Source organism: Xiphophorus couchianus, chromosome 5 (genome assembly GCF_001444195.1).
Source record: "Xiphophorus couchianus chromosome 5, X_couchianus-1.0, whole genome shotgun sequence".
Taxonomy (NCBI): Eukaryota; Metazoa; Chordata; class Actinopteri; order Cyprinodontiformes; family Poeciliidae; genus Xiphophorus; species Xiphophorus couchianus.
This window is the reverse complement of record NC_040232.1, coordinates 23,191,714-23,215,038: the sequence shown is the minus strand read 5'-3', so window position 1 is coordinate 23,215,038 and position 23,325 is coordinate 23,191,714. Positions and strand designations below refer to the sequence as shown.

The 23,325-nt window shown below is 37.7% G+C and overlaps 1 protein-coding gene across 3 annotated transcripts in view; it reads left to right on the top strand.

Moving 5' to 3' along the window:
• Positions 1 to 23,325, top strand: part of vps13b (vacuolar protein sorting 13 homolog B) — a 301,127-nt gene that overhangs the window by 72,542 nt on the left and 205,260 nt on the right. For all 3 annotated transcript variants that reach the window (XM_028016693.1, XM_028016692.1, XM_028016690.1), the window contains 2 exons: positions 2,465 to 2,599; positions 3,767 to 3,946. In XM_028016693.1, the coding sequence (XP_027872494.1) occupies positions 2,465 to 2,599; positions 3,767 to 3,946 (315 nt within the window). The remainder of the gene's footprint in view (positions 1 to 2,464; positions 2,600 to 3,766; positions 3,947 to 23,325) is intronic.

Here is a 23,325-nt window from a genome sequence, read left to right as displayed (position 1 = left end):
TTAAAGTGACATTTGGGGAAAATCTTTAGCACAGAGGTACCCATAGAGAAAACTTAGGTTTGTTTAAAGAAAATATAAGAAAAGTACTGACAATGTGTTCATAATGTTGAAATAATTTTTGGATCTTCGGAATCATGGGTGTATGAAATCCAGACTAGGGCTGTTGTAAACGAATATTTTAGTAATCGAGTAATCTGTCGATTATTCTTATGATTAATCGAGTAATTGGATAATAAAATTGATAAAATAAAATACTGGTAAATCTAGTATAATGCCAGTGTTACTATTGGATACCAACATCAGTCCAATTTTTAATATTTGAGGATCCCTAACAGTTACTTTCCTGTAGTTTAGAAAAAAACCTTACAATAATAGCACACTTTCTAAGTTTACCTGAAGAAAAGTTATACAATAATCTGAAATTATATTAAATTTAACAATAGAGAGGCAGGCTCACAAATACGCTTATAAAACATGTCTATACTCCAGCTTTTAGTTTAGTTTTAGTGTTTTGTTTAGTTTAAACATCTCCAATCAGTTTAATAAATGAACTCTCACCTTGCCCAGACATTTATAGCTTTTGTGTTCATGTTAGCGACTGGATTTGACACCTTAGTTCATCACAGAAACTCATCTACCAGCTATGCAGCATCACGATGCGCTCTGCCACCCGTTTGTTGAGACCGGGATGATATGAAATAAATTTTCCGGTTCGTCCGTAAACTACACTTACATTATAAGCATCAAGTACTCAGCCACCCGCCGTGTCCAGTTTATCTTCTCACCTGTATAAATACTCCTGCAGCGCTCTTCCCGCCGTTCGCTTCGAACCAGCAGCTCCTGGAGGAGAAAAGCTGCCGTACTTCAGGCATCGCGCCATTTATTTTAAGGATGTTTACTGGTCCCGCAAAAACGATCAAAACCCGGGCATTATCATCAATCAATGAAACCCCCACGGGCCGAACTCGAAAATTGGACACTATGCTGCCAACACTTAGCTTTCGTCAACAACTCATAGGCAGAAGTGAAAGCGGTGTGCAATGCAAATAATGTCCCGGCCGGAACACGATGCGCTAAATAATAAAACATAAATTGACGAAGCTTCGAGGCAGATCAACTTTCCTCGAGGGATTTGAATAATCGAGGTATTCAAATTATTCGAGGAATCGTTTCTGCCCTAGTCCAGACCATACTCAACTCATGAAGGGAAGAAATACAAAATGAAATAATGAATATAGTTTGGGGAACACATATATGATTTTATTTCATTTTTTGTTTGCTTTCTAAACTAAAACAGAACAACCAACTGACATCTTCAGCATTTCAGTATTTTGCTGCTGGGATATTTCTGACTTTGGGTGATTCATACAGTAAAACACAGAAGAAGATGTGTTGGAAAATAACTCAATAGAAGAGAAATTATTAGGATTTTTGTTATTGCTTTCAAAAATTTTGCCTGCAGTCTTTTACAGCTGTACACAGTACTGCTCTTCTCCTTAGTCATACAGAACCGTCACATTAATCAGTTGGGAAGTAGTCCCCAGTTAAACGACGCCCCTTTTGTTTTATTTAATTAAAATTTCGCAACTTCTACTTGGTTTAACCTTAGTATTGTTTTTGTGGCATTTTGTTCTGCCTTTTGGATTTGTTCATCTCAGAGCCACATGTTCAACATGTTGCAAAAAACCCCAAAACATCTGTAAACTCTGTAAGAAGAAAAGTGTTGACTACTTGTCGGAAATGAAGAGGTATTACTGTAAGAGGGGATTGTTTTGAAATATCCCGTAAAGTCTTGTTGGAAATGGTGATGTAAGAATGCAGTGTCTTTCCCTTGGCCAGTTTGTATCTCAGTGGAAGAATGTGTCAGGTGATGGATGGATCTTCCTCCCTTCTCTCAACAGGCTTTTTGGCACATGACACCATTTACTTTATAATGCTTTTCAGTTATCCAGCTAGTGTTTAACCTTCTTCTGCTTTTATGTGCTTGAAACGGTTTCTGACTATAAAAAACATTGACATATAATTACTTTTGGTATGAAAACTCTCCCACCACACACACCTGCAAGTTTCACACTCTTTAGCACTGTTGAGTTATTAGATGATGTGATTTTTAATTATATGTCCTGTAGGTGCAATTATTTCTCTTTCTAATAATTTTTGTTTCAGTTCTCTGAGAAACGCAAGCCCTTTAAAATCACTCAGTTTTAATCTTTGGGCTCTTCAATGTATGCATGTAGTAGAATAGACACATCAATATGATGCGCTTGGAAAGAAATGGTCATTTTTGTCTGTACTAACCACTACAAAACACTTTTTTGTGCATTTGTTAGTTGTTTGTTACATAGCACTTGGTTGGTCAGTTGTAATTAAAACCCAATCAGATAAAAACAAAGCCACAGGAGAAGTGTTTTAAAGTTGCAAGACTGCAGTTCATATTCACTTTTAAAAAAAATTTTTTTATTAGGTGTGAAATATCCAGGCCCGTCACCGACTCTCGAGGGCTTGATCCAAAATCTGGAGCTGAAGTTCTGCAGCCGTGCGATGGTGAAATGTGCCTCAGGAACTGTGGGAGCTGTAAAAGTGTGCGCCAGGACCCCAGGTGTGTACAGCTGTGCCCTGTTAAAACTTTACTACTTGTGTAGGAGGGAAAGAGTGAGACAGACTAGACTCTTCCTTTACTTTCTTGAAGTCATACTTTTACATGCTCCAGTCTGTCTCTATCCCCCTCTTTTCTTTAGTCCACATTTTATCTTGATTTCTTTCCAGCTGTTTGATTGAGCCGCTGTTTTCTCCTGAATCTCATGTCGCTGGGCTGTGGTCACGTCTTTGATAGGATGGATGTTATTGAAATAGTGTCATAGCGAAAAGTTCACAAGTTCAAAATGCACACATGATGCTGGTTAGATTAGATGTAATGCAGCTGTAATTATAGAAACATATAAAGATAAAAGCATGCATAATAAATTTTGGTAACTTTAATATCTGGGATTCACAGAATATTCACTGCATAAAATAATTCACTACTTTAGCAGAAGAAGACACTGTTTCATTACAGCTAATATTCTGCCCTGCATTTAGAGTACAATGTTTAGTTTCGCTTTGGCCGTTTAAACAGTGAATGGACTGAATCTATGCAACACCTTTTAGCCAAATTTATCAATCAGAGAGTTTCATACTAGAGCCACATTCACCCAGTCGCCCCCCAAAATGCACATTTTTATATACCAATGCTCCTGGGCAGGAAAAGGCCAGAGTCGAACCCCCAACTTTTGGATTGAGTATTTTTCTTTTCAGCAACACGGAATAAGCTACAAATGTTCATCATATTTTTCCTCATGGATTTTACTGTATGTTTAGTTTTCATGATGCATGCTATTTTGACCCGAATTTTATACAACTACTTTATTTTACCTTTTCATTCCAGACTTTGTTTTAAGTTTTAGTAAGAATATAATTATGTTATGATTGTTTTGTATTGCTGTGATAACATGTAGCACAAGGCTATAACTATTAGCTCTGTTACCTTGCAGCTAGTAGGTCCTGGATTAAAAATAAAAAATAATAATAAAAGATAGAAGAGAGATGCCATTTTGGAGCATATAGATAAAAGTTTTTAAATAGAGTGGTACCTTGAGATCCAAATATAATTTTGTTGCTCCAAATAAAGGTCAAAGACTAGATATGCTGCCTGGGATATCTAGATATGTTGGCTGGGAACTCAGAAATAGCTAAGAATTTTGATTTAACTTAAACTCTTGTCTTTCAGGTTCAGAGGAGGGCAAAAAGGAAAAGCTGGTTCCACTTATTCAGGGCCCTTCTGACACCAAAGAGCTCCACATGAGTCGCTGGCTTAATGAGATTCGCAAGCCCGAATCTTTATTGGCGCCGGACCTGCTGGCATTTTCTGTACAAGTGCCTCAGCAAGGAGATGATTGCAGGAACTCAGGTAAAAGAACAATTATTTGGCTCCATAGTTGTGCTTCCAGTGTTGTAGAAATGTTGTTTAGATACTCTGTTCCTGTACAGACCTAACTGCATACACAAATTTAAAGCTAGAGGCAGGGGAAGAAAAAAACATTCTCTTTTCAAGACTTGATTGATTTCTACAATGCCATTTTTTAAAGCAATGTATAGTTTTTGTAAGAGTGTTGGTTTTGTCTTTATTGACACTGGATAAATGTAGGAATTCTGGTAAATTCTGTTTGGTGCACGGTTTCAGAATATTACTTTGATTTAGTAAGCATATTGCTGCAGCGAAGCAGTGGCTCATAAACTAAAGACATATTTTTTGAATATTAAAACCTGACATAAACAGAAAGCAGAAGACTGAATAGAAGCATAAAGGGACAGAGTGAGGCCAAAGATGAAGTTGATGAAGTTGGACTTTGAGTCCCTAAAGAAAAGGTTATATCCCCAGCAGATGTTTAACTGTGGAGCTCTGCAATCCTTCGCTATATTGCCTCTTCTTTTTTTCCAATCTTTTTGGTTTAAAGTGTCTTTATTTCATTCTTCTTCATTTTGTCCAGGTACTTATTTTTTTGCCGTGTGGACTCTCTGTACCTACATCTATAATTTCCTTTATTTCTCTTTAAACACATTAATGATTGAATTTTGTAATTGTTTAGTAATCTGATTTAAGGTAGTCTTTACCAAAAAGCAGATGGTGTAACTTTGTTTTATATTGTGCTGTGTAACTTTCTTGACCATACATGCTAGCTGGAGTACATGTGCAAAATTTGAATTTGTGCCAGAAGTCCTTTTATATGAAATTCACCTGTCCATACAGGCATATCATGGGGCACCCAAATTGATGGGCTGGAATTTTTCTCTCCGTTTCTGTTTTGCTGTGTGTGTGCGAGGAAAGAGTCTGAAAAGCCTGTGTGTGAGCGCAGGCAGTCTTAGATGTCCACTTAAAGGTCTGGTTTTTCTAAGCTTTTCAGCCCCACATCAAAGCCTTTGGTGTGTACACATGTCCCTGCTGTCAACCAGAGCTGACTGAGAGCCTATCAGTGAAATGTTTATGGAATGATAGATGTAACGCCTCGTTCTGCCAGAGGTGAAAGGTGGTCCACAGAAAAAAACTAAAAGCCTGCAGCCTTTTAGGATTCATTTGCTTTGCTAGTACATAGCCAATTTAGGAGATTAAGTGATTGTGATATTTCAAAGTCAAGAGATTACTTGGTGTATTTTAATGTATACATAAACCTTAGGATTTGGGTAAGCAAACTAAAATAAGCCTTTCTTTCACTATAACCGTTGTGATAAAATATTCTGCAATAGATTTTCACTAGATGACTTTCATTGTCTGAATTACTTTTACTTTGTGGAAATTGGCATATTGAAATGCAATTGTTTTGTCATTTAAATGTCTTATAAATATTTATTTTACTCTCCTCAAGCAATGGAACTGATAAACTGGCAAACTGTATATAAGTTCATGTTTCTGTGAATGTGACTGCAGTTAGTTAAGGTCTTGTTTTCAGTGTTTCACCTCCATTCATACATGTGTGACCTGTGTTCTGTCATTTCTTAGAGATATCACCAGCACTTTTCTTAAGAATCTTTATATTTTCCATTGATTAAAAATGAGAAATGTTTCCATCACTAGGATTCTACTTACTATAATTTTCTTGGTCTGATAAACATATTATCCACATTTGCAGCATGCATTTTCTTTTTGCATTGTTTCCCTTGTGAAACACTTGTAAGACAAATCACAAATGAGACGTAAATTGCCCATGTAAAAGCAGTAATAGTGCGAGTTGTTGACTTTCTGGTGCAGCATTTAAATGGGGACTTGGAATAATATTTTAATCATGTTGCAATCTCTCCTATTTTAATCTCTTTATTGAAAGACTGAGTAGTTTGAAAATATGGCCAGGGACATCTGTTTTCTGTCTCGTTGTTTACCAGTGACTTAAAACAAAATTCCAGTTTACTTAGAAAATGAAGGGAGTGGGTTGGGGTTTTGGATTGGCGGTTAAAGGAAGTCCTGGTACACTTGCAGAACTCCTGCAGATTGAGACGAATCTGTTTTCATTTAATTGAGCTGAGGTTGGAACGTTCTAATAAATTGAACACAATTAAAGGCTCAACTCTTGATGCTTAAGACCCAAACAGCTCTGGTTTGAAATGTCCTCTGAGAAATGATCTCTGGAGGATGTGTAATTGCCTGTAAGCATCTTTTTAATTTACAAGGTCAGTTATGCGTTGTCTTCAAATTAAATTGTACTACTGTTCTTAATAGCGATATATACATATGTTTTTTAAAGAGTTTCTCTTTCGAAAAAGTCAAAAATTAAATGCGTTGTACATCACTAAAGAGAACGTAATGGACTCTGTTAATCGTTCTGTTTGCTGGACAGTAATTGGCTGACGATTTCCCTCTTTGTTACTGATGATTGAGAAAACCAAGGTGAGGCTAGAGTGGAGGCACTAAAGGTCAGAGCCATGGTTTCTCCAGAACCTCGCGAGTAGCAGCAACCTGCAGGTGTCCACTACCAGTACACACACACCCTTCACTATGAGTTTCATTAGTTGAGGGACCAACAAATCGGGTGGGCTTATGATCAGAGAGAAAGGGAAAGAGGGGAATAGCATGTGTTTTCCCTAGGCACACCAGCAGCTGCGAGAGAATGATTTATGCTTTTCTCAGAACTCTGGGATCCTAAAATGTTACATTTAATCAAGCACACTGTGAACGGAGCAAATGTTAAAGATGTTCCCTATAAACCCCTCCTGTTTTGATGTCTTTTCCATACCATAGGATCTGTGGGAATGGGGCAACAAAGCAATCTTTAATCTCAGTTTAAAGATATTGAAGGGTATTATGAATGCAACACGAATATGGTCCTTTGAGAATTTCTTTGGCTCTATAATTATGATCACATTTAGTTACTTCATAGATATACATGATACTTTTTTTTCCTCCACAGTTTTAAAAATCTGAAAAAAAGTCAATGTCTTTATGTAGTCTGTCAACTCAATACTTACTGCTACCAGTGTTGCATATGTAGCACACATACTTTTAAGGGAAAATGATTTCCTCTTAAATAGCATGGATTGTTTAATCTTCATTGATTCTTCACACTGACTTATATGGTGGGGTGTGTTCATAGTGTGCATTAATTTAAGTGTCTTGAGGGATCTAGCCAGATCAGTCAGAAACAGGTGGTACCTTATTCTGCTCTGGGTCTGTAGGACCCTAAGACTAATGAGAGCAGGTGGGAATGACTGCCTCCTTACTTTGATCGGACCACTTCACACATGCAGCTCACAGACACTCTATTATCCTCATTGATACATGGACACACGTATACGTAGAGGAAAGCTATGCAAATTCTTTCACTGTGAAACCAAAGCTTTTTGTAATGGAGGACTGACTCTGTAGATGTAGTGTGAACTGACACAGGATCTCCCTTGGTAGGCTACTCCATTACAATCTTTCAGAAGCCTGTCGTAGTTTTATATGTCCATCTATCATGTTATTTTCCCCTCCTCTGTATGCGTCCTCTCACTCCATAGAGTGTTAAATCAACAGTCTGGCTTTGTCTCAGGCAGCAGCCTGATGTCTTAAAGCTGCTGCCTGAACTTTTTGCTGCTGATGGATCTTCAGTAGACATAATGCTACTAAAAATACATTTCTTGTATGCTTTTGAAAACCCCCATGTGGCAATCTGTTAAACCCTTTGTTCATAAAGTTGGGTCCTGACCAAATATATCCTGAAGTGATTCTGAATAAATGAAAGATAAATATCTTTTTCAGACAGTTCTTGGCAGTACATACATATACCTGTCAGGCAAAAGATTAAAACCTCCTGCTTAATATTGAGTATGTCTTCCTTCAGTCTCTAAAGCTGCTCTACTCTGTAAGAGCATGACATATTTCGGCAGAAAATACCTTCAGCCCTTGTGGCTGTTACTTTTTTTGCCGGCGTAAAACCAGGTTCTGCTGCTGAGGTGCTTGTAGTTTCAGTTCATAACAAGTTTAGTTTTCAACTTTTAAGATGGCCACAAGAGAGCTGTGCCATTAAGTCATTACATATTTGTTCAAGTGCGTTTAAAAATACAGTCGAACCTTTGAATACAAACCATCTGAATATAACAATTTTCATGTCATAAATAGTCATAAACATGAATGTCTCAGGACTACCCCAATTAAAAATGTTCTGGATCCTGGATATGAATCACCAGGATGTTTAGCAAGCCAGCCAGCCCACTGCACCCTGGTGATCCTGGCTTTGTTTTACCAGTTAATGCTCCACATGCAGCTTGTGTGTAGTTTTCTCCTTCCTTTCCTAGGCCTGCCACCCAAAGCAACTGATTGTAGATGTGTACTCTTCCAGAGCCAGTTTTGAAAACAGTGCACTACTTTTGTGCACATCATCGCCAAGCTGTTTAAATGCACCAGAGGTCGGTACATAAGCAGTGCTATGTGACCTTTCCACATAGGTCACTTTGTGCACTTTCAAATGCAGGCAGAAGCAAATAGAAATGGACTAAGTCGTTTTTAATTATAAACCCACACATAGTGACGCATTTATTTTTGCCAACTCTTCCAGGCAGTTCGCATGGAATGCTACAAGTGTCAAAATATGTTGTTGTGCAGAAGAAACTAGGATGGGCAGCACACCATGATCACTTGTGTTGGAACAAATAATTTTAATTAAGACAGATTGTGACCTCTGATAAAAACCTAAGTTATAAGTGAACTCCTAGTGGTGTATTTTGTTCATTGAAACAATATAACCCAAGTATTCTTAAGTGCTCAGAGTTCATCCCCTCAGATATTAGAGTGTGTAAATGGTTATGCTATGTTATAATACCATTCTCTGATGTATGTCACATGTAGCAGTATATTCCACATGAGCTGCTTCTGTCTGCTTCTCACTAATCTGCATTGATTTTGCTTTGTCTGGTTTGGACATTTGATTCACTAATGGGAGCTTGCTGCCTGATGTCAAAATCCTCAACATTAATGACGGCATAGTGTCTGTTTCCTTCTGGCAGGTAAAAGACATCATCAATGTATTAAAGTAGAGCATAAAACCCACAGAAACTGAATAGTCCGTATAGTGATTACAAATAGCTTGACTAACTTCTTCAGCTTTCCGGCTGCGGTGGGTTCTGATGACAAATACATTTTCGATCTTCCCACGGCTCACAGGGCTGCTAAAAATCCCTCTGAGGAGGAAGCCATCTTCATTTCCACAAATAAGCAATTCCTCCAATGCCTTACAAAATAAACTCGCTTCATACTCCTGTGTAGTAGTGATTTAGATTTAAATTTACAATGGTTTCAGAGTCCCTTGTGTAGCTCTAGGCAGTTGTTAAAGAAGCTTAATTCTAGGATGCAAAATGTTTTTTCACTTCCTGACTATAGCTATACAGCTCAGACTTACTCTGGACTGAATAAATATCTGACAACTTATTGCCAGCATTCTGCAATTGCACCAACAGGGCTAGTGTGATATGTTGATTTGAAGATTACATTTTAAAGCATGTAAGCCTACATAGCAATAAGACATGGCCAGATAAATAAAGCTATATCTCTGATTGATGCATTAATAGAAGTTCATCTTTGCATATTGTAAAAAGTTATTTATGGATGATAAATGACAAAAAGTTCAGCCAGCTCACATTACTGTTGTGAATGACCAGCCTGTAGTTTGAATTCAGATAGTAAACAAAGTGAATGCACCATGCAGATATGCTTCAGAGAATATTAGATTTACAATTGTTTTTAACTTGATCATAGATTTTTATACATTTGTTTAAAGATTTTGAAATTTCTTCACCAGACCAATCTTCACCACTCCCACTCTGGTCATGTTTTGGCATTTAGTGTGTGTTTCAAGCAAGGCAGATAATGTGGAGATTAGACCCAAGGGAACCAACTCAGAGCTGGCTGTTGGGATAAATCACTGGAGCTGTTCATTTGTGAAGTGTTGGGCTACCAAGACCACTCTCACAGAGCTTAAAGTCTGTCTGGAGTGTGAGGCTGAGGAACATGAATAGAAATGAGAAACAAAGGAATGAAAGCCGAAACTAGAACATGGTTAATGTTGGAGAGTTGTCTTGGCCTAAAACTGATCTGCACAGTTATGTCTGAAAGCTCCCAGACTGTACATGTTAAATTTTCAGTTAACTTTAAAGTAGATGACAGTAGTTCTCTATTGCTGTTTGCAAGCAAAAGCTTTAAACCCAGACATAGGCTTTTACAGAGTTTGAAATATTTAATTACATGAAGGGTTGACTTTAGCATCTCCACAGATGTGGAGAAAGAAATCCAGTCTTATGAGGTTTAAAATGTTTAATATTTGTCCTCTGAAGCATTCACAGCTGCCCAGGATTGTTGATTATTCAACAATTTCTTTGGAGCAGACATGCTGCTGCAACCACAGCATGTGTTTGTGAATGTACAGTTACTGTTCCTGTGAGATAAGCAATAATAATTGAAGATCTATAGATTATTTAAAACTTGTTTTGAGCTAAAGCTGTGCAGGAGTAAAAGATGCTCAACATCAGGTAACAATCTATAATCATCATGCTATGCTGCTCATCTGCAATTGAACCCACAGTTAAGATCATAGTAAAGTTGAAGACGATTTTGGCAAATAAATGGATTCCATTGTTAAAACTTCCAAAATAAAATTAGCTAAATATATTTTTTATTTTTTTTCCACAGAAGTTTTGAACAAGGACTTTGTGGTAGTTAGAAGCATAATCCTAAAAATTAGCAGGTGAGTCAGAAACGAAGACTTAGGTTTTGAGTGTGAAAACAGGTCATTCTGGGTCACTGCAGTTTAACTTCTATAAGCTGTGGTCTTGGTAGGGCAATGTCTCAGGAAAAAGTAGAGGCAATTAGCCTTTTATACTGTGAAAGTAGAGATGATGGTAGCTAATCAGTCTCATTAAGAAGATCTTTGCAAAGGCTTCATAATGCCTACAATGGTTGGCGTAACAGTTAAAATATTTTAACTGTTTTATCACATTTATTGTGAATTTAACTTTTAGCGGTGAAAAATAATTTGGAAACTTTGCAACAAAACACCAATGCATTGATATTTAGCTAACAAATAGCCTTGTTTGCCTTGTTTTCATCATTTTAGTGGGTTATAACTCCAATAAACTGTTGTAAGAAGCTTGTGGAAGGATAGCCAACACACTTTGACTCAAATAATGCAGGCCTGAGTGTATGTATGGTGGTGTATATTCTCAATCATCCAGAAGATGACAAAATTGAGTGCTTAAATAATATTGCAGTTTGGACTCTAACTTATAACCCATGTTCAGAATTGAAGAAATGATGACATGTGAAATGTCTTTAAGAAAGAATAAAACTCCAGTTGCTATCTTTTTAAGCCCTTGGTTTATACCATTTTTTAATTTGAAAACTATAAAAGAAAAACATTTTCACTCTCTTGTCATCTAACAAATAGGCATAACTTTATTAATCTGTTGTATGTGGTAATTGGTGGATCTCCCTAATCACCTCCCACTAACATGTAACTAGTTTTTAAATTTTGTCTTTAAAGGAGATTTTTCTCACAATTTGTAAGACTCATACTTTTCAAATTAGCCTTGCTGAGTGAATGTAACACCTGAAAACCAAGATTGACCTGCACTATGAGATTATTCAGTCGTCAAGCATAATTGCAGAACAAGAGAAACACAAGTGGTTTTAAACCAGAAACACTTTGTACATGTTCTGTAGGGTTTGTCTGTGAAATGGCACTCTTACAAGCTGTTTACCCTTTATCCAGCTTTGGACTGAGTAGCAGGAATGGAGAAGGTCAATTTACTTAACCTTATCTAATTGAATGTTGTCACTGGATCAAAGGTCGCCACATTCCACACAGTGAGATCAAACATCACACAGCGAAATCAAAACAGTTGGCTTCCCTCCATAGGTTAATCAGGGTTTGTGGTTTTATTTTATCAAATTAGAAAGCATAACCTAGACACTTGCTGTGTAACGCAGAAGACTGTGTAAATTGTCTTTAATTATGCACATAGAATTTAATATAGTTAGGTTTTATCCAGAGAACTGGCCCTCCTTTTTCTCTATTTCAATAGTAAAAAAATTTGTAAACTATTTTGCTACTTTATTTCAACTTTTGCTTTGCAGCAATTGTCCTATTTCTATATTTGTTGTTTCTGTAAGTCAAATGACTCCTCTTTTTTGCTGACGGAAACAAACATCAGCTTGCGGTTGCTCATCCCACCACTTAGTTTATCAGAGTCACTGTCTGTCTGTGAGCCATGCATCTGTCTTTCATCTCTCATTATTGCTGCTCCAGCAAGTAAGATCAATCACCGGCTCCTAAAATCATTAAAGTTTGGTTACTGATTCATACTGTGCCAGTTGTCGAGCTGCATGGAGGCTGTTTATGCAGATGCTGAATAGGCAGAGTAAAGTGAGTTGACTGAAGTTCTGTACCAGTAGCCAAACCAATATGTGTTTCATTGCTTGAGTGCCCCTTAGAAAACACGCTGTGGGCGTGGGAAGAGAATAAGAGCCCATTAGCTTCTTCACAGCTCAATTGGTGCGATATGCCTTCTTTCTGGTAAAGCCTCTTACCCCCAACAAAATCTCCTCCACATCGACTCCCCTTCTTATCTTGTGCTTCATACACATTTTCCCAGGGCGCACTGCTGCCCTAGTCAGTTTGTGAACCCACACTTGGTAAGGTTTTGTCACATACAATTCTCCAGCACACACCCTCAGGAACAATACAGAAGTGAAAACTAGTGTGCAAATAAAGCAGCAATATGGAACATGAAAAGATTGAGAGGAAAGATGAGTACATGTATAAAAGGAGTAAGAAATGTTACATATTTTATAATTTGCTTTTTAAACTGATTTGAAGATTAGTACTTGGGGACTAGGACAAGATTAAATTAATCAAGACAATAGTTGTTGTAAGAGTCTGGGTGGGGCAGTGATGGCTGGCAGTGAGATTTCTCACAACTTTGGCAAAGTAAAACGTGAAGTAATTAACAGAATCATTCAATGGGAACCAGACTGGGGGAGTTGGAGGTGTTAAGTAAGGCTCCCTGAAGAATGGCATGTAGCACTCACAACCCTCATGAATGTTGAATTTACTCCAAGTGTGAAAACTAAGCTTATTTTCTGCCTGTATTGAAGCTATAATTTCTAACCTTATAATATGACAGTTTGTATGTCAGTTTGAATATTGCTTAATTATGCAAAGCTTAACCCTGCTCTGTTTCTCCACATATGCAGAGCTAAATGATGCAGCTTGTCAGCTAGTCCAATCCTTGAAGCTGAACCTGAGGGGTAGAAACCATTTATTCCACATACCTTCAACACTGCTCATGTCACTCCATTTCCTTTTGTACTAATTTATAAAAGCGGTCTGACTTAAAAATTGTGTAATCTATTCACATCTTTAACAACTTTGATTGTGTGCAGTTAATATGTATGTAGTGCAACACTGATTTTGTTTCCCCCACAGTGATAGACATGGGCACAGTTATACTTAGACTGCACTGACTATCATTTATTTTTGATAAAACTTACACCCGCTAACTACAACTACTAGCTTTTTATGCATAAACTAAACCAAAACATCTTCACAGTGACAACAATTAGTACTTGTGACATTGCAACAATAATCTCAAATGGCCTGCTTCTGCAAACAGACAAGAAAAAGAGTTCCAGATTCCTCCTGCAGCCCCTTACCTCCTGGTCTTCACCCTCTTCCCTCCTTTCCCTCTCAAGGTCTTTTCTAGCCATCACCATATTCTCTGTTTTTTCTTGTTAGACCTTCAAACTGATTCAGCTTCCCTACCCCACTTAACCTTTTTGTACTTGTCTGCCAGGTTGGGCAGGAATGTTAATGGAAGCTGTCACTGGGAACTTATTTGAGAGGTGATGGGGAGCACCAACCAGGACATCATCTAAGTGACAGAGGCTCTGGCCTTGTGAGAGTTATGGTCGTTTGAGTGCAAAGAGCACCGCGCTCCCTTACCTCCCTCAGCTTCTTCTGGTAACTTGAGCCCTATATTTTTTAGGACCTTGGAGGGCCTTGTGACTGGTCATCCTCAACCCAACTACGGTTTTATGGCTAGTTGTCTTTCTCCGACTTTAAGGACCCAGATTTTTCTCTTTTTTTCCCTCCATCACACCATGTAGCTTAGAAACAGACCCAAACAAGTGCACTAATGACCTTAATTTCCTGAGTTGTGTGGTGATGACAATTATGTCCACATGCAATATCTGATTATAGGGAGCCTCTTCAACATGTTTGCTTTTCTTGAAGCTTGTGCTGTAACTCTAACCTTTGTTTTAAATGTATTTCTCACTCAACCTTATCTGCAGCATCAGCATTCTTGGGTTACCAAGGCCTTTGGCTTCTGTTGGATTTATTTTATTCTGGGGATGTGAATAGAGGATTTAAAAGTGGGCTCTGCCTAAAGGCATAAATGGTGTCATTTGTACTTTTTCTTCACATCTAGATTTGTGTGATGTCTGAGCATAAAATAAAGTAGACATGCCACAAAGCCAACACATTTATTACTGAAATTAATTAGGAAAACATTTTAGAAAGATATCTGATCCTGTGTTTTGAAAGCTGCAGCTAATGTGTTTCTGTACCCAGAGTGTGTATTAACTCAACAAGGTTTCAGGCTGTACAGGCTGTCTGAACTGAGAAGAGGCCTGACACTTTGCCTACAGGCTACACCCTTGCCTCTGTGATGCTAAGCTGCACAGCTAGGTTGCAGAATTTGCTCCAAGGTTTAATGCCTCAGAACCGCCTGTCAACTCCCTGGGTGACTTCACTAATAGGGCCTTCCTGCCTTGGTGTGTTTGGAAAAAGAAGGCAAGACCTCTCAAACATTTGATCATATCACACTATATGGCTGTGCTTCAGCTGATCAGGTCATCAGTGTGTCCACACAATTTATGCATAGATGATTATTTTTTCATTACATATCGATTTTAAGACTCACGACCGAAAACAAATTTGGTAATCTGTGTTAAATAGGAGAAAAAAATGCAGCTAGTTTTTCTAAATAGCACTGAATACACCTACATTACCATTTCCAATATTTTCAAGAAGACTGCCGCTAAGCAGCTAACTGCTGCTTTAGGTAAATGGGAGCATTTTTTTTAACTTTAAATTTGGATTTTGTAGAGGTTTTTAAATAGAAACAACTGAAAAATCTTTTGTGGTTGACACGTTTTCTGAGTTTCAAAATATTGTTAAGTCTCATTATCTCATTATCAGAACAGAAAACTGCTATTCACCTGAACAAAGCATCCTTTAGCCATCTGCAGGTTGTACAAAACGCAGCTGCCAGGTCTTTGACTAAATCCCACTGCTGCTTGCCCATCTCTACTGGATCCCCATGTACTTCAGAATACATTGTATAATTTTACTTTTTACTTGTAGGGATCTGCAGCAGCATGCATCTCTGAACTTTTAAATCCATATGTCCCCAGCAGGTCCCTGAGGTCATGTCACCAGGATCTGTTGTTGTTGACGAGTGAAAAAGTGGCAAATAACAGGAAGATAAAATTATCTTTTCTTCCTCTTCCTCTGAGTTTGTTTTTGCAGACTGAAGTTTTTTTTTTCATAAGCAGCTAAAAGCCCTTCTTTTCAACGTTGCTGTTGCTTAACTAAATTGATATACTAATGTGTTTTGTTTTGTAACAGTTTGTGATTTATGTCTTGAAACATAAAGTTTTACATATTCCTCTATATATACATGTAGACCTATTGGTTTATATGTCTTGTAAAAAAGCAAAAATACATTGTGGATGATTCTATTTTAACAACGAAGGAAAGGAAAAGCTTGTGACAGCAAGTGAGGGTGGACGAAATAAAGACTTCTGAATGTGTCTGCTCTGGTTTAAATTGTCAGTGTCAGCCTGTGATTTTAGACAGGCGAGGATCTCTGGCCAGGTGGAGGCATTAAATTCACTCTGCTGCTCCACTCAGGGAGATGGATGAATTGTCTACATGTGTGGTGCTCAGTGTGCAGTAGGCCAGCTTTCAGTGGAGCTTGGTACTAAAGAGTAGAGAGGTGAAATGATGGAGCGCATTCACAAGGTGTCTTTATGAAGTGAGACGTTACACATTTTCGGGGGGGATTTTTTATATATTTTTTTTTAATCTAATGCCTTTAAGGAAACAAATGTGAATTTGGTTCCTTTTTAAACTGCATCATACACATCTGTAATTTTTTTTTTTTTTTTTTTAGAAAATGACCTTATTCAAAACAAATCAGATTTGATGCCTCCACATGTCTTTTTTTCACACAGAGCTACAAAACCTACAAGACTTGTTCTAAGAGATTATTTGATTATGTAATCTTGGCCCATTTGTTTTTGTTTTACTATTTTTGTTTAGAAAACTTTCTTGTCAACTAGTGCATTATTTAGGATTACTGCTGTATTTCAAGAATTTTTTTTGCTTTTGCTTTTTATTATTCATCAACACACTTTTTTTATTCAGAGTTTTTGTCTGCACAATTTTCACCTCCGCATGCATTTTACAATCCGTCATCTAACTCCTTTTTGGATATCTTTCCAAAAAAAAATTTTAGTCATGCAGACATGCAACAACAAAATGTCTTGTTTAAATATGTCTAAAATACCGTTGTATAGAGGGTGAATATTTTATTTTCTGATGTATCGTATGTTCACATTTGTGTCCAATAATGTTCAGAACTTACTGTGATTTAGTTCTCCTCTATTAAAAAAAAAACAGAAGATAAATAGGTCATCTCTTTGACACAGGGCTTACGTGAACTAGGCAGGAAAGTGGTGTGTGACAGCACTCAGTAGGTGGAAAGTTCCTATCATGGGCCTAATAAGCCAGCCTAATCTGTAAACCCTGTAATGTCCACCACTCTCCCACCACTTCTGCCACCTCCAGTGTTGGCGACAGCATTTCAGCGCTGCTGCTCCTGGATCCCTCTTAGCCTCTAGGCCAGCCAACCAGTCGCCCTGTCAGCCCAATCTACCCAGTCCGCCAGGTTTGTTTAAGAGTCTCTATAATTCCTCTTGATTAAAGTGTCAAAGGTCACACCGTTGTGCTTTTCCACATCGTGTCGGGGGTGCAAATTGGGAGGTGGGGCAGGGAAGGGGTGAAACGGAGTGATAAGAAGCAGATGGGGGGGCTTTTAAAAATGGGACCTTATCACAGAATCACACAGAGGATTTATGACTCGGTAGAGCTGTAGAGTCATGAGCTGATACGTCAAGACTGAGTCATTTTTCAAATGAGATATAGTTATAATACGTAGCCAACAACTCAAACCCACAACCATCTAGCATATCTGGTCACAATCCTCAGAGTCTGGCCAGAAAAAAAGCGATGATTTATGATTTATTGAGGCATTGTTTGCAATATTCCTGCATCTATGAAAACGCCATAAATATGTATTAGCAAATCAATTTACTTAACTAAAACCTAAAGTCAAAAGCTATGGCTTTGGGTTTTAACAAGATTAAGTAAAAATTCATAATTATTAAACAAAAATCTGTGATGACTAATTCTGTAAGGCTATTATCTACATTCCCTGGTCTTGTAGCCCTCAAGCCTTTGATGGCCTGTCAGTCTTTGCCTCCTGCAGTGACATGCTTATGCTGCTGTTCACACCTTTCTTATCAGCCACCATTGCTTCTCTGCTATCAGAAACCTTCACAGGAGCTTCCTCTGCAGGCGCTGGAAAGCCACCACAAAGCCAACTCTGGAGCCACACAAACACGCCAAAGACAAGTAGTTTGGGAAATGGCTTTTCTGCGGATGTAGAATTTTACCTTCTTGTCAGTATTTGTTTAAGCTGGTCAATACTTGTAATGATGACAGAAGGTGAAGGAGACTAAGCCGTTCATTTAACCTAAATCCCCTGTAATCTGGGGATCTACCAGTGAGCAGAGCTTGATGAGAAGATGATGTCTTATCATGACACTCAACAGATTCACTCAGCGGGTACCCACACAGTAGGTGGTAGTTTGAGCTGGTAGACGGGGTGAAGAGAGGCATTTCAGAGACGTTACTGCAACTCCTGTATTTATCTTGGTGTGAACATAGGGTCATCTTTGCCAGGGGAGGGAACAAGCAGCAGGGTGCTGGAGACGGCTGTCAGACAGACCTCAGTGGCTTGATAGTTTCACCCCATTGGTTGGTTGCACTCGGGGTAATGGGCTTCAGATCCCATCATCTGCATTGATTCACCTCAAACCATTACTATATAGTGTAAGTTTTCTGCTATTAAGTTTGTGTACCCAATATCTGATGGGCAATGGATGCAGAAATGTAGTCTATCGTGTACCGCTGCAGCCAACTGTCAATGTATGAAAGATCTGAACTTCACAAATAGTGAACATTTAATTTCCCAAAACAGCAGCCTAATAAACACCATTTGGAGCTTGAAAAAAAAGCACAGCTTCATGGCTGTTTGTGGTCTCCAGTTTAATGCATGGAAGTAATTACAAGCAGCTTTTGAAGTGAACACACAAAAATGTTACAGAAAACCCAAAACGCTATAAGGATTGGGGTAGTCATACACATATGATTTAAGGTCCATAGGAGCTTTTTTTGTTTGTTTTTTTTTTTTTAAGGGGAGAAAAGAGGGGTTTACACCGATTCAAAACCTTATACATTTAATTCAGACTGTAATTAAACTCTTCTTTGCGTCTTTCTTCAGTGTGCTAAATGCAGTACTGATTTAAGTGCCATTAGTTCATTTGCCACATTTTGTTGGGGTCACACAGAATTGAGTGTGGTGAATGCACGCTAAGTCTGGGAGAAATAGGTTGCAGTATAGCAGCAAGTACTGCAAGCAGTAATCTATCTTTATACGATTGTGCCACTGTAGCTGTTGCTGAACCCTTCATCCTCTCCAACACGAGTTATCTATTAAACCAAAGAGTCATGTCTCATCTAGAGGAACTGTCGGTCCAGCTTTAAGGTCCACAGAAAGTCCACTGCATGAACAGTTTGGTCAGGAAACCTGCACAGAAAGTCTGTTCAGTACAATAGCATAAAAGTAGAAAATTGAGTGCATGGAGAAATTTTTGTTCTCACAAATTGCTTGTTGGGTTTTAGTTTTTCTGATAGAAACCTACTTTGTGTGCAGTGACGGCCTTCCAAGTTGTGAAAAATATAAGAAAAATTAAAGATGCGGTCTCCAATGTTTGCTGTTGGCCACCATAGACACAATGGAAATGTCCAGGAAGTTTCCACTCCTATTCATGGAAAGGGTCACTAAAGGCATACCAGGGTGCCTCCCTATGGGAACTGGGGCTCCACTGGGACAGCTCTGTGGGACGTCAGTGTTTATGGGTTACATGCAATGTTTCTCTGCTTTACTATTCAAAGGAGAGAAATGACTTCCATTTTTTGTATTTTAGCTCATAATTTAAACTAGGTATGCATAAATCATTCTGGCTGAGGGAAATTAAGCTCTTTTTTTTAAGAATATGACTCATATAAATTAGCATTAACTTTGTTTTTATTGAAAAATCCAATATACCAAACATTGACTAAGAGAAATGGGCCTGGTATTTCTTTTTAAGAGATAGTCATTTTAGCCCAATCGAGAATAACTGCCCATTTTTGCCTCAAAGCATATGGCCCTTACTTTTATGTGAATTTTGCTCCACTCAAAACAAAAGTGTTTTTGTTGATGCATTTGCAGGAAAAACAAAATGGGAGGTTTTTTTCAGTTTTGATGGATTTAATGGGAAGGAAAACAAATCTGACCACTGATGAGACGGTCAAAGATTTAGCTGTCAGATTAATAGATTCACTAATTCAAATAATTTATGTGTTCTTTGTAAAGTAAAGTAAACTAATATTTACCTTTGTGTTTAATCAATAACATCAGAGTTGAGAATTAATGGGTTGATTTTTTTCTTCTTCTTCTGTTTAAACACTGTTGGTTGCAGGTCATGTGAAGCCCCCCACGTTCTGTCCCTCATGTTCCTACAAATGTCCCCCACTGCTTTCCATCTCCTATAACAACTTTTTCTTTGTAAAAGCTAAATATTCCCATTTTGTGGACGTAAACCGTGCTCTCCTTTTTTCCACCACCTGACCTCAAGCTTCCTAATACTCAATGATCAGTGCTTGCCACTCTGTCGACTCCTAATGAGGAACTCTCTCAGACCTTTTCCCAGGTCTTTGTTACATCATTGCCCCCTTGTGGTGTGTCGTTCTCTCCAATCAAATGAGTGTTTCCTTCTTTGGCCACAACAACTTTACTGAATAAATACTTATTACTCACTTTTTGTCAGATAAAATGAAGCATAGAAGAAACAGTAAGTAATCACATAAATGTATTTAATTGTGGTGCATTTGGATAAAACTATAATTTATCAAGCTTAAAATGTTCAAATATTGTGGTGTATTTAATAAAATCCAAAAAGCAATTTAGTCATTAAGATTTGGTTCTAATCAGTCACTTAATCAGTGCGTGACCAGAGCATGCAGTTTTGGTGTCGTTTTCTGAGCTCATCAAAACCCCCAAAGTGTTAGAATCTGGAGGGAGCTCAGCAGCAGTTTACACAAGAGGAAATAGACATAATCATGCAAATACCCACAGTCACTTTCCAAATGGAGTAGACTTTCACTGAAGCAAGTAAATGCAGGCACTTTACAAATATGCTAGAGGGTTGTGTGAAACACTCTCATAAACACATCTAGCCTTGGCTGTGTGGAAGAGTGTGTTTGTGCTCTCATGCAAAAAGTTGTGTAAATGCTGCAAAGCAAAAGGAATTCAGCCACTCAGAGGTCCTTTCCTCTACAAATAAATATTTGGTGATGACAATATTGGAGATATGTTAAACATGAGGAAGGTAATTTTCAAGTTAAATAAACCTCTGCAATGGTGGTGGAGTAGGGGTGGGGGGGGCACAGATGTCTCTGTGATTCTGACATAAAGGCAAGAAAAAGCATCACAGAGGGGCATGGGCCTGAGGGAGGCGAATACATGTAAGCAGTATGTTATAAAACGGATTTATTTCATGCTTATTTGGATTGATTGTCTTTGTTACAATACCAATCCTTCTACTGTGAGTTTGGTAAAAGGTGATTTATGAAAGGGTGAGGATTTTATGACACTTTTATTGATTTGAATTCATGTGTAGGTTCATCTGTTCAATCTGATCTGACTGTAAAATATAGATGGAAGAGATTTTATCTGAACTTTTTTTCCCTATTGGACAATTTATCTAGCTTTAATTAAATTGTAATAACTTGTGAAAGATTTGTTACACAATAACTTATGTCACCTTAACAACATTTAGCACTAATTTGCAGCCTCACTGCCTTGCTTTATTAGCAAAGCTATTTTTTGCAGTATAAATATTAAACTCAGAATTGATCACTACTCATGATCAATTGACAGTTCAAAGTGAAATTGTAATATTACTTTATAAATTCTCATGTTACTTAAAATCTGATACTTTAGGAATTCCAGACTGTTTAAAAAAAGTCAGCTGTTCTTGTTTCTAATCTACAGGCAGTGGTTTGTGTGGCTAAAGGCACTTCAGCAATAATGTTTTGTCAGTAAATGTGCCACATCTGGCTGGCATTTTTTTTTTATCTTCACAAAGACTTTCCAACTTCATAGAGTGCCCACAAACTGGAAAGATGCAGAAATGATACTTAATTGCTTAATTCCTCATCGGTGCAAAATGATATTTATCCTGTTGCTTTTACTTCACTGTTTATTTCATCTTTTGAGAAGATGAGATCCTTTAAACTTCACTACAAAGGCTGAGGGTTTATGGGTTTGTTTTTTTTATCTGACATGCTTTTAACATCCACTGGTTCCCCTCAGGGCTGTGTCCTTTCACCACTTTCATTTATTTCTTACACTTATTCGTGCCAGTCGCATCATAAAGTTTGCTAATAGCTCAGTGATTGCGCCTCTGCTTGATGACCAGGCTCAGTGATGAAGGATTTTATTGGTTGGTATTGGTGCTCTTTTCTGAAACCTAATGTCTCAGAAACTGAAGAAATGTTAACTGACAAAGTTCTCTTTGCAAGTCCAAACCCCCCTTTTTACCATAATTGCATGTTGCTAGGAGACACATTGCAGTACATTGCTACACAAAAAGGTACAGATCGTCATTTGTCCCCTTTTGTGTCAGACTCGTTAATAATTTGACCAAATAGGACCAAATCGATTCTGCAGGGCCCTAGGTTTGTGTCTATGAAGCAATTTTAATAGTGTGTGACATCATATGGTCAAGTTCAGGTCTTGAATCGGCTGATATGACAGACCTTCTATTTTGCAACACTTTTTCAGGTCTTATCCAAAATCGTTCCTGAATTTAAAGCAACTAAAACAAAAGACGAACACAATCCTTTATAGTTAGGTAATGCTCTGTGGACTTGTGTTGACCAATCCTTGGACTTGGATTGAAGGATCTTTTTTTTTTGTATACTGTTGTTTGGTCTTTATTATTCAGCTGCACCCATCTTGGGCCTGGATTCCTAAAAGCAAATTACCAACACAATCAAATGAGTCATTCTTTCTGTGAAAGTAAGACGATAATAATACATGGATCATAGTTTCATTTTGCTTCTGGAGAGACCTAGTCAATCCTGAACTATATGCCAAAGCTTCAACATCATGATATCCAAGTTTTAATAGAAACTTATGCAAAAATAAAAAGCTGCACAGACTCACAAGTTTTAACAAAATGATTCACTAAGTAGAAGAAACGTGTTTTTAAGGTGAATATTTACTCTTAGTTTTGGTAAGAAGTGTTTTTTAATGTCCCATATAAGACACGCAGAGTGGATTTGTAATAATGATGTTTCATGTAGCAATCAATGGTACTTAATGTCATTGAAACAGGGAAACGTTGAATCAGACTGTTTTAGCTTGCACCTTCATATAATTCATACCCATAATCTTGACTTATTGAAATAAAACATTTTCAGCTCAATATGACATATGTCAAGCATGGGTCTATTTTTTTCTTTTTTATAGTTAGTGTCACTTTAAGCCACATGTAACACTTAATCTCATTCTTGCTATAAATCTAGCTTTAGCCCTTTGGCAATCTTATAACATTAAGAAGGACTGAGTTGTTGTTTTCTTTTGCACATCTTTTTGGCAGTGTATAAATATTAGCTTTTATATGCAGTGATAGTGTTAACTGTTCTCATCAGGACTTTAGAGCATCTTCATTCACCATGCACAACATAGTGAGCAACTACTATTTAATTTTCTGAGCGGAGATTATGGCCTTTTCATGGTCACTGTCTCCAAGATGACCATGTTCATTTCTACGCCAGCTCTCTTTCTGTTCCCCTGGTTATCTTAAAT